At 33.8% G+C, this 12,288-nt stretch overlaps 1 protein-coding gene across 11 annotated transcripts in view; it reads right to left on the bottom strand.

Moving 5' to 3' along the window:
• MPDZ (multiple PDZ domain crumbs cell polarity complex component) overlaps positions 1-12,288 on the bottom strand; it is a 228,186-nt gene that overhangs the window by 45,973 nt on the left and 169,925 nt on the right. For 7 of the 11 annotated variants that reach the window (XM_036737847.1, XM_036737846.1, XM_036737842.1 and 4 more), the window contains 4 exons: positions 3,991-4,153; positions 2,722-2,918; positions 1,719-1,810; positions 1,384-1,474 (listed from right to left, as the gene is read on the bottom strand). In XM_036737847.1, coding sequence (XP_036593742.1) covers positions 1,384-1,474; positions 1,719-1,810; positions 2,722-2,918; positions 3,991-4,153 — 543 coding nt within the window. Of the gene's footprint in view, positions 1-1,383; positions 1,475-1,718; positions 1,811-2,721; positions 2,919-3,990; positions 4,154-7,611; positions 7,684-8,475; positions 8,575-12,288 lie in introns of all 11 variants that reach the window. The other 4 variants (XM_036737839.1, XM_036737838.1, XM_036737837.1 and 1 more) reach the window with 2 other exon arrangements.

The raw sequence follows: 12,288 nt of genomic DNA on the forward strand, positions 1-12,288 counted from the left end.
GGTGCTTCCTTTGTATCTCTTAACTCTTTATTATTTGAATCTACATTCTAGTTAGAAATTTGCTATATAATACAATTAGAAATATCTTTGTATCTATATTATGTTAGAAATATTTTGTATCTATATTATAATTAGAATTATTTGTACAAATACTTCTAATTAGAATATAGATACAAATAATGTATAACATGTTATACATTGCTATGATAAAATTATAGTAATTTGTTAATACACCATTTCTCCCTCCTAGACTATTAGCTCTATAAAGGAAAAGTCCATCTCCTCGAGCACCTAGAACATTTTTTATACTTAAGAAATGTATTTTTTGAATCAAATAAAAATGAATTGATGATTGTGAATGACAAATATTGGCCAAATAGTAAACCCTAGTATGACAAATAAAAGGCTTTTTAAATTTGCTTTAATAACTGCATGAACCAAAGTTTGTGGATTAGTATAGAGAATTATTAAACCATTACTAAAATTTGTAATGGTGTGCAAATTAGGTAGAACAAGCAATTTGGTATCATTTTGTGATGGTAATTGTATGTACATGCATGTGTGTATATTTTTGCTACCGCCAAGATGATCCAGAACCTTTTGACTTTGATCAAATAAAACAGAATTTAGCTGATTTTCCCAACTTAGTTTTCTTGTCAGTTGACTGCTAGATTTTACATCACACATGTATGCTTTCTTGCTGTGCTTTAATTCTACAGCATTTAAGAATGAATATTACTCCAAAGAAACATGTAAGATCTGTGGTTCTTAATGAGCACACTTCAGTGACAGAAATCCAAGGAGTATAATTCAGGCTAGATGTGGAAAAACTGGACTGTCAAAGGTACATTTAGTATGATAAAAAGTATTGTTTCGTGATGAAGAATTAAGTCAAAATAAGGCATTACATAATGCTTTAAAGTCTGCAGAGCACTATGCAGTTATTATCTTCACAACCACCCTGGGAAGTACTGGCATTATAATCCCATTTTACAGATGAGGAAACTGAGGCAGAGTAACCTCTGTGATTTGCACAGTGTCACACAACTAGTAAGAATTAATGAGGCCATATCTGAACTAAGGTCTTCCTGACTCCAGACCCCAATGTTCTATCCTCTGTGCCACCTGGGTATCTCACGCATTAAAGAATTAAAGAACACGTGGCAAAAGACTGGAAATTTAATGCTAAATCATATAAGACAAGTGACTTCAGTAAAAAGAAGACATACTATACATCAAAAGATTTTTAAATATGTAAAAAATTAAGGTACCTATATTAATTAACTTGATTGTTTTACTTTGTCCTTACCACTTTAAGCACCACCCTACAGAGCAATTAACAAAGGTCCTTTCACAAAGAAATAAAATATGTAACTAAGATACCTCCTGATTCTGAAGAGCCTCTACAGTAGAAGGTAAACCTTCCAGTGCTTTACCAGGACAAACAGCCATTTGATTCACTGCATCTTTATTTCTAGAAAACAAAGTATAATCATACTAAGTTCAATTTAAATAACACATTCATCTACAGTAATGGGTGGCAGTTAGGCCCCCAAATAAAAATCCGTGACATTTATTTAAAAAAAAGACATTTTGTTTTTCATCCATGCTTGAACACAGTAGACAACTAATTAGTATTTGTGGAATAAACAGAAAAGAATTTACAATAGACTTTCTAGCTAAAGCATTGGGAAAACTAATAGAAAAATAAGGCTTACCTGATAAAAATGATTTTTACTTTTGATGGGGCACATTTAATTATCGATGAGGCATTCTGATGGCTTCTTCCATATAAAATTTGCCCATTTATCTATATGAAACAAATACAGACTGGCCTTGAAATTTAGATTTCATTAAGTCATAAAACACTACTTTACAAACGTGTAACATGTTGTCACTTTTGATCATTCTGATGAAATAACAGTGTCTTAACATTTGATATATATGCATATATATAAACATATGTACGTGTGTGTGTGTGTGTATGTAAGCATCAATCTCTGAGAGTAGAAATAAAGATCATCTCTCTTTCTCCTTCTCCTCTGTTTCTCCTTCTGTCTGTCTCTTCCCCGCGCCCCCCATCTCTATCCCTCTTTCCCTACACCATACACAACACACAGTTTAATGACCATGCAGTGTCTAAGATTAGTCACCATGTGCTCTGGTAGTCTAAGGCATCTGTTCAGGCAAGCAGGAAGTCACTGGAGCTTGCCGTCTTCTATTAGCTCCAGTCACTTGCGATCTGGCTCTCTCATCAATTAACAGGTTACTCAAATTATTCAGAGAATCTTCCCGCTGTGACGGCTGCCAGTTTCCCAGTACCTAACAGGAATCTCAGTGGTCAGAGTCCCAAATGAGTCTCAGTTTGACTCAGGGGCAATAGAAGTTCTAAGATGTGCTCATATTTTATACTACATTTTATAGTGCTTCATTTTTACACAGCACATTCCTTACCACTTATCCTGTGAGATATGTAATGAAGGAATTATAATTCCCATTTTATAGATTAGCAAAGAAGGAGTTAGAAAGGTTAGATGACTTACCCATGGCCATTTAGGTAAAGCCAACTTAACCTTCAATGATCAATGAGACCCTAATTTTTCTTTTTACAATAAAATGATAGAAATGAACTATTGCTACATTGCAAATTGGTGCTTCTATCATTCACTAGAATTTTTCTTGTCTTCAGAGACATTGAGCAGTACACCACAAGAAACTTACCTCTAGAAGTTCATCTCCAATCTGCAGTCGACCATCTTTTCCAGCTGCACCATTTGGGTCAATTCCAACTATAAAAACACTCATTCTTGATCGATCTTTATTTCCAGCAAGACTCAGCCCCAAACCAGTTCGGCCTTTTTCCAGTTCAATCATGAAGAGTTCACCTGCTAGGGTTCCATAGCGCTGAAAGATATTTTCTATATAAAATGGAAAGTGAGCACATTTCAGGAGCTAATTATATCTAAAATTTTTGATCATCATTATTTGGTTTCAATCTCCAAATGCCACTGCCTACTTTGTAAGTATTATACATTTTATACTATTTGTTCAGTTTCCTGTCATTTTCTTTTTTAAAAAGAAACTGCTTTAACTTAAATCTAAAAAAAAAAAAAGAAAAAGAAACTGATTTCTTTTGCAACAACTTTGGCAAAATTAAAGAATCTCCCTCCTTTGCCTTTTGGAATGGCTAATTTTCTTAGAAGCTTTTTTTTTTTTGAGAGTTACAAACTAATTCGGATATAATTTAAATTAAAGTCTTCACTATGCATATGGGTAAAGGGACACATTGGGATATTAAATTGATTTGTTCATCGTAATGGAACTAGTTAATGGCAGAACCAGGGCTAAAACCCAAGTTGCCTGAATTATCTATAGAGATAAATCTTGCCTTTCCCTGATGGAAAACTTCTTGTACACTAGTGTACTTTTCATGAACATAGCAAAACAAATATTCTTGAGGTTGTAATCCTGAAAACATGACTGTAAACAGGAGTAGCTCTTGGAATTCCCTTTTATTTTACATACCGATAAATAGAGTAAAAGTGAAATTTGTGGGTTTCTCACATTTACAAAGTGAGAAAGGATTTAGCTTTCAGGTCCACTTTACAGCTCACTCACTAGATCATGCTGTCTCTATGTTGAGGCCAAAAGACGACAAGGATTAGACTATCTACCAATTATACATGCATACCAACTATAATTAATTGCAAACAATTTAATCATCAAAGGGAGCCCATTTATTCTTGCTTTCATGGAAGTCTCTTTGTAGTAAACACTATAAATGGGAAAGTCTGTATAAAAAGGATTTAAAAAAAGAAAGAAAAACATGATTTGTTGCCTCAGGAATGTGTGTTGTATTCAAGCAAAACCATGAGTAATTTTCTTTTTCAGATTATTCTGTTTAGGGAAACTATGGACCCAAACCTTGACCAAGCTATCTCTATTTTAACAACACTCTTTTCTAAATACCATCCCAACAGAACAACTTACTCCAGCTGTAACCAAACTCATCTTCTTTGTCTCCATCTTCTGAGACTTTGCTGGAACATGACTCTTCAGTATCACTGCTCATTCCAGAAAATGTTGAAGGAGGGGGCAGAGACAAGCTGGGGAATGAAGTCTTTTCAGGCTCTGAATCCAACTGACTAGATGCCTGTGGAGCACAAGAAGAATGCAGTAAATATGTGCAGTCTAAGGACCAGAAAACTTCACAGAATGAAAAAAAAAGTATGAAACAACAACTATGACTTTGATGTTTCAAACACATTGCAATTAGATTGTGGAATGAAAGATGTAGGGGAAAGTGATGGCATTCAACCACACATATACAATGATAGACAAGATTTAAAGTCCAAATGTACTTAATACAGCAAATATTCAAAGTCCAATTTAATAGACTGTTATGTTTTATTTTTAAAGTCAAGAATCATTCAGTTTTGAAGGCTGAAATGACTATCATAGGAAATTAGCACAAATTTCCCCTTTAAAAAATCCCTCATTCAAATTTTTTTAATAAATATGCAGATGGAATGGGTGAGGCTTGAGGGGTTTGGCAGGTTCTTTCAAGAAATTAAAAGGAAGTTAACTGAGACATCTTACTTTGAAATAGTAGCTCAACTGAAATGCATACAAAATATATACCTTAGATTTATATTGAATTTTTGCATGCATTTTTCATATGCCCCTTTTATGAAGGAAATGAGCTTTGAACTCAGGATTCTCAACTCTACAAATGAGAAAGCATACAAAAAGTGCTCTGCAACCCTTAGAGCACTATATAAATGCTATCATTACTATTCCTTCTTGACTCTTATCTTTGTGGAATCAGAGAATCTTAGAATAAGATGGAACCTCAGAGAAGTCATCTAGTCTGACCCCAACCTGATGGTTCAACCTATAGACCCATTTTTGCATAGAACTTCATAGTCTTAGAAAAATGAATCCAGGTTAATACACTAGAATACTAGTACCTTCAGAGGAGGGGCAAATGTGAAAATATTTGCTCTAAATATAAGTCCAAAGCAAGATATATACATACGTACATGTGTATGTATGCACACATATATGTCACTTTGGATCTATTTATATATATGTGTGTGTGTGTGTGTGTGTGTGTGTGTGCATACTTATAGTTATCCAGCAGATAAGCAATCATTAAACCACTATTAAAGTCAGCAAAGTGTCTGGGTATACATATATATACATACAATTTTAATACTGATTTCCAAAAAGAGGAAAGGATCCCAGAAATGTGAGTACCATGAGCTTTCTGCTAAAGTTCTTCTTTGTTCATGAAGTGTCTCTAAAATTACACTGATGATTTTCCTTTTTCTCCTTCCTATTACACTGTTACCTGTATTTCATCTTACTCTTCATTGTCTCTTACACATATATGCCTGGGAATGGACTAAAATTTATTTCTGTGGCAACCAACTTCTCCTAGCTCCTAGTTATAAAATATTAGGTGCATAGTAGGTGCTTACTGATTTTTGATCAGCTGTTCAAATACACAGCACATGATAGAATAGTGATAGCAACCAGAGCTGTGATTTGATTAGTATAGAGACCTTCTGGATGAGGAAACTTTCTCTACCAAGGTAAAACAAAATCTTCTCTGCAATTTGGTCTTAGAGAATTTCCTAGAGCAGTGGAATCAAAGCAGGGGTCATTAAACCATACATAAGTATTCCTGCAAACCGCATATTGACTTACAAAGCCATATATTAATAGTATCTGTTTTATTCTATTTTTATTTTGTTAAATATTTCCAATTATATTTTAATCTGATTTGAATGGCACTCCACCAGTGTATTTGACTTCTCTGGCCTAGAGAAGTGAAATTAAGTGACTTGGTCTGGGATACACAGGCCTGTACAAATCTCAATCAGTACTTAAGTCCAAGTTCCCCGGGTTTCAAGGATGGCTATCTACCTACTATACTGAATTACCTCTCATGACAGTATGCTAAAATAAAGACTATGTTGAGTAATTATGTGTTTCATAGCTCATAGAAACAGAAGGGGATTTAGAGGTAATCTATCCTCACATTACACAGATAAAGAAAATGATACCCAGAAAGAGGTTAATTGATTTGCCCTAGATTACACAAGTAGTTTATGGAAGAGAATCAGGATTTGAACTCAGTTTCAGGATTTCAAAGTTCAATGCTCCAAGTTCAATCCTTTTTTTGAGGACACCACGAAAATAATTCAGAAAAGGATACCAGAATTACAAAGTATAGAAGGGTTATTATTATGCATATTAACTGCCCTGCCAAAGCAAAGTGCTGATCACATGATGGTTTTGCAGACTGCTGCATAACAAAGGTTGCTATGTAATGATCTTTTCCATTAATAAAATGTTGTCTAACCAGCCTGCATATTGATGTAACAAATGAAGCTTCTACAATCTTAAAAAAATGTGACGTTGTTCCAAACCTCACCCAGGATGAGTTTTGTATTAATCTTACATGACTCATTTGATTCAGTCAAGTTTTATTAATAATAAATTGTATAAATGTCTCTGAAATTTTTCAGTTATAGAAAAGGGTAACAACTTTGTGATAAGTAGAAATGATGGAAAAGTAAGAATTAGGAAAATTTTGCCAAATAAAACAATAAGCAAACTTAAGACATAAGCTTCCCAAAACTCTAAGAGAATTTTGGCAAATCTAGAAATGCAGATTGTATGGCTCCCAAAGAAATTATGGTATGACATCTTATATAAATGAGTTCTATTTAGGCTGGAATGTAGTTAGCAAACTTCTCTGCCTGGCATTCTAGGTCCTTTCCAGTCTTACATTGATCCCCTTCGCTTCATGGAATATCTGTTACAGCTAAAAATAGACTATACTTTCACCTACCCTCTACCCAACAACCAAGCTTTGAACACATTTGTACTTAAGCCCTATGTGTGGAATTTCCCTTCCTTTTTCCATGTTGAATTCTTAACAATCCTTTCAAGCCCTGCTCATGCCAACTCCATCAAATTCCATCCTTCATTCCTAGGTCAGAAATTCCTTTTCTACCTTGAACTTGACTTTGCTTTGCAACTCTGATACACGTGCTGTGTAATGTTTATTTTAATTAGCTATATGTGTATCTTATCTCCCACAGGGTCTATGGTTTATCTAAACTTCCTATGTCCCCTAGTGACTATGACAGTTCTCTGAGCATAGCAGCAACTTAATGTGTATTTGCTGAATGGTATCTTCCTTGGAGACATCAGCTTGTTAAGCTAAAGTAAAATCTTTCAGAAGTGTAAGGTATGAAGCTAAATGTTGCTGTAGCAAAATTCATGAACTCTTTAAGAGCACCCTTGTTACTAGAAGAGTGAATGGAGTTTAACCATTTCACTAACACTGACACATTGACTTCATTGAGCTTATGTAATTAGCTTATTGTTGGCACTGCATATTTCTTGATGGTAATGATAATCCTTTAACATGCATATTTAATAGCTTTCAAGATAGCAGGTAAGGTAGAAAACATAAGATATTCAGAAAATATTACATGCTACATGTATACACATACATGAATTGTAAACATCAATCACAGCACACTAAGTGCAACACATGCACTTATTCATATAAAACTACACACAGAGACAAACCTTAAATGGTGTGGGAGCAAAAGGGTTAGTTGGGGAACAACGGAAGGTAACTCTACCTGGATTCTGTACACCCTACAGTAACAAAAAATAATATTCCACATATTATGGATTATTATCATCAACTTCAATTATACACATTCCTATAGTATATAATCCCTTGCATGTTAAAGATGGGTAAAAATCTGCTGTAATTCATGAAATACTTCCTGATAGACATGAATGGCAAATTCAACCCTTTTCATGATCAAATACCAGTATACAGTTTTTTTAATGCCTGCAAAATTTTTCTAGGTTTTCTAAATTTACTAGAATATTAATTTTCATATAAAGTCTACAGAAGCAGAACTGGGTATGCTTCTTCTTGGTCCAGACATTTATCATCAGAACATTTTATAAAGATAAATATACTCATATATCCACTATTACATAAGGAGGGCAGATGTAGACACGCTATTCTGTTACTACTAAAGACAAATCTGTGAACGTAGTACTTTTAAGATTGTTTTCAACAGTGCAAAGTTTTCATAAATAACTTTTCATAAGTTAAACAGAAAAAATAATTTATTTACAGACAACATAAATATCAATAAACCAAAACTACACAAAAAAGACAGACAAACACATAACAATCACCCTTACTGTTCAGAAGGGACATCTAATAGCAGTTGCAAAAATGAACTGGATCTAGTAAAAGGTATTTATAGACAATTTGTTTAAAAGAGTATTTGCATGCCCACTAGAAATGCAAAGAAGTTTTTTTTTTCAGATCAAATTTGGCAATGTAAATTAAGAACACACTAAAGCAATAACAAAGCACACAGAATTTTTTGAAAGAGCAATTGCAAGCCAAAGGCATTATCCAACCTTGTCAGTGTTGAGCTGCAGAGAATCAGCAAAGGGGTTAGTGCTGCTGAAACTGTACTTAGTGTGAAGGTTGTACGGCAGGGAAGGCAAGGGGGGTTTCTAAAAGGAAACAGAAGAGGACCTATGAAGAACAGCAGTTCTCAAGTATGGCTTCAGAGATCAAATGGAATATATTCTATTCTAAGTTGTATATGTGTATGAATATATTTAACTTTTATTTATTTCATTTAATTTTTAATAAATAAATAAAATTTAATTTCATTAATTTAATTTAATTAACTTTTATTAATATAATCAGAATAGTCTGAAATTAAAAATGTTTAAGCTAAAAATAAAATAATTGTTCTTTTCAAAATGTTAAGAAATGAAAATAAGGTATTCACATGGGTCAAAACCAGCTCATAAATTTAAATCATGGCCTCACCCCCAAAATGCCTTTCTATTATTCATTGTTATTGTATAAACAAATACATAAATACACACACATATATATATTGACATATAGCCACCCCCATTATATTTTAAAGTATTGTAATAAGTACATTTGTTTCCTCATTTCAGAAAATAGAAATAATTATATATTTCACTATGTATGTATATATTCAAGTATAAAACATTATAGTGTGCCAGTTCAAGAATTTCCACAGCTATGCTCTCTTTCCCATTTTCCATTGTACTTTTATTACTTTTATTAGTTGTTGAGGTTACTTCTCTGATTATTTCATGCTTAAAACAAAAACAAAAGGTAAAGAAAAACAGTTGAAGAAATAAAATTTCTCAATTTCTATTTTCCTCTTCCTTTTGCTGGGGATAGAGGGAATGAGAAATGGAAGTTGGGAAAGTTGTAGGTGAAACCCAAAGAGGAAGATGGGACACAGAAAAATCAACTTGAATAAATTTCCCTGTAAGGATGTGAAAAACCTCAGGAATATCTTATGAAAGTTCCTTGCAGTCTCTATTTTTTAATGATCTATTTTAGCTAGTATTTCTAGAGACTAATAAATTGAAAGGAAATTTGATTGCCCACCATAATCCAGCATTTCCATAGGCTTTTTTTTTGGGGGGGGGGAGATATTTCCCTAGTGTTAGAATGACCCCCACCTCTACTTTTCAAATTCTCTTATTCTTTTATTTCATGTATCTTCTAAAGGAAAAATTGCATACATTTAAAATTCATTTCGGCTCTAGTTAGATGTTTGTGCTATTTCTCCTCATAAAAGCTTTGTTGGCAGGCATAATGTAGGCTATGGTAGAGTCATGTGCCATGACACTGCACTCTGGCATGATTGTGTTCTAGTGAACCATTCAGATGCAAATTTCTACTAAAGCTTATGCCACAGTCTTCTTTCTAACTGCTGTTCTCTTAGTATTTTCCTACAAAGGGAGGAGATAAAAAATAGACACACTCATGTTTTTGCTCCTTTCAGATTCTACTGGGCTTTTCAATAAAGTTTTTAACTTAAATTCTTCATTTTACCAAGTGGGAAACTATTGGATTTTAGTCTCATTGAAGACAGGGACTGTCATATTTCAGCGCTGCATTACCATGGTCTAGCCTGGTGACTTATACGACTTACACATGTTGTGTTATTCAATAATACTTGTTGCATTAAAATACCAAAGTTAATGGGGTCATTTATCAGTTTCAAAAAAGATGAAAAAGATGATTAGGGAGCAGACAAAATACCCCAGGTCCAATGATTGAATCTTCTGTAGCAAAGAAGGTGGTTACTCCTGTAGTATTTTAGCAACAAGAACTTTGTTGCAGTGGTTCCCGATGTTTAGTTGTTGTTCTTGGCAAACTCCTTTCAATAACAGTAACAACAACAACAAAAATGTGTTGTGAATCTCTAGGACAATTTAATATACTATTTATAATATTCTGCAATTATTTACTGCATAAGGCACCATTAAGGAATTCTACCAGGAGCTCCTCAGAATGTTGTCACAAACTCCCAAAGGGTTTATGAACCAATAAATGGGAATGACTGGTTTGAAGAGATGAGAGGTAACATGTTACAGTAACAAGAACGCTGGACATGGACTGGAGTGAGAATTGGATTGGAATCTCACTTCTAGCACTTCTTAGGTATGAGCCTGAGCAAACTATGTCCTGAACCTTGATTTCTTTAATTATAAAATGAGCATAATAATATCTATAGATTATCCACCTCGAAGGGTTGGTGTGAAGATAACATGACATGTAGAGTACAATGTAAATGTCAGTCATTATTATTAATAAAATCTGATGTGAGATTCTCTGGTTGTCTGGTCTAGAGCTATAATTTCATTTCTGGAAGGAATTCCTGGAGTAGAAACTTCCTCTACTGATGTAAACTGTCAAATCATCTGTAACAGAGTTTCCTGGGGCATGAGAAGGGAGGTGATCCGGCCATAACTGCACATAACTGTACTCTACATCAGCCTACTTTTCCTATGAAGTGTTCACTCTCCCCATGTAATACTATGGAAAACTTCAGAAATCATAAATATCCAGGAAATGGCTATATTTATCACTAACCAAATTTCTTAAGTTTTTTTTTATTCATAGGTTATTTGAGATTAGAACTTGGCCCTGATATTAGATTATGGAAGAAGAATATGAACACAGATGGAATGACAGATCACTTAAAAATTATTATTATTATTACATAAAGATTTATGGAAATAGAACAGGATTCATATTGAAAAATCAATGACTGCCATTAATGCTTATATCCTCAATGGCCATTGAGAGCAAACTGGAGGATTGTTAACTGGGGGAAAAAATGATAGGATTGCAGTGGGAGAGAAAAGAACAGAGAAATTTGGCTCTTTTTGCACTGACTGAACCCACTTCAAATGGGACACTGGTTCAGTGAATTCATCAGTCTGTTGCGCACCATTCTGTTGTGTGTAATGCTGCAAAGTAGAGATAAAGACCCTGCCAGATTCACTGGTAGTTATGACTGTTAGGACAATTCACAAGCAAACTTGTCTTATACCTATAACGGGGAGGTACGTACTGTGGAAAAACGTGCGCTAGTGAAACTCAAGTACATTTTCGTATAGATTAATTAGGAATAAGAATATAAACAACAGCAAGAGGAAATGTCAAAAAAGGTAAATAAATACATGATGAATTATCATTAAATCAATTCACATGAGATCTATTTTCAACTCTTGCAAGAGTATGAAGCAATGGGTAGATGGACTGAGGACTATATGGATACTCCTAAGATATTTAAAACCAAAGAGAAGAAGTACATCATGTAAACTGGGAGCCATATGGAGGGTTTACCCAAAAACATAGCCAAAAATCTCATTAGGAGGTGTGGAAGACTTTTGTTTAGCTGAGAGGAAAGAATATCCATACCAAGTGAAAACATGGACCCATTCAAATATCAAAGCACTACATTGTCAGGAATAAGAATACATTTAATATCAAAGAAGGGTATCTTTTATCTGTGGTAGAGAGAAGTTTGGTCTTAAAACATTAAGAAGCTGTGATTGGCACTGAGAGAAATGTTTATGAAGCTCTAAAGGTAATCCTGTGAATTACTAATCAGCAGTTTATATTATTGTCTCGAATGTAGAAGTTGGGAAATAAAAAAAAATAGCTTTAACGTCATTTAAACAAGCAATGCCAATGTTATCTTGCTGTATCTATGTTTAACACAACAAATGGAAGCATGAATGTATCAAGATTTATAATTATTTAAACAAGCTGAAAAGCATTTATATGGAATGCATCATGATGCTACCCTACCATTTGGTAGATTTTCTCAATTGAACAGATAATTATTATCTAACAATAAACAACTGGATAATTAT

This window comes from Trichosurus vulpecula, chromosome 9, assembly GCF_011100635.1.
Source record: "Trichosurus vulpecula isolate mTriVul1 chromosome 9, mTriVul1.pri, whole genome shotgun sequence".
Taxonomy (NCBI): domain Eukaryota; kingdom Metazoa; phylum Chordata; class Mammalia; order Diprotodontia; family Phalangeridae; genus Trichosurus; species Trichosurus vulpecula.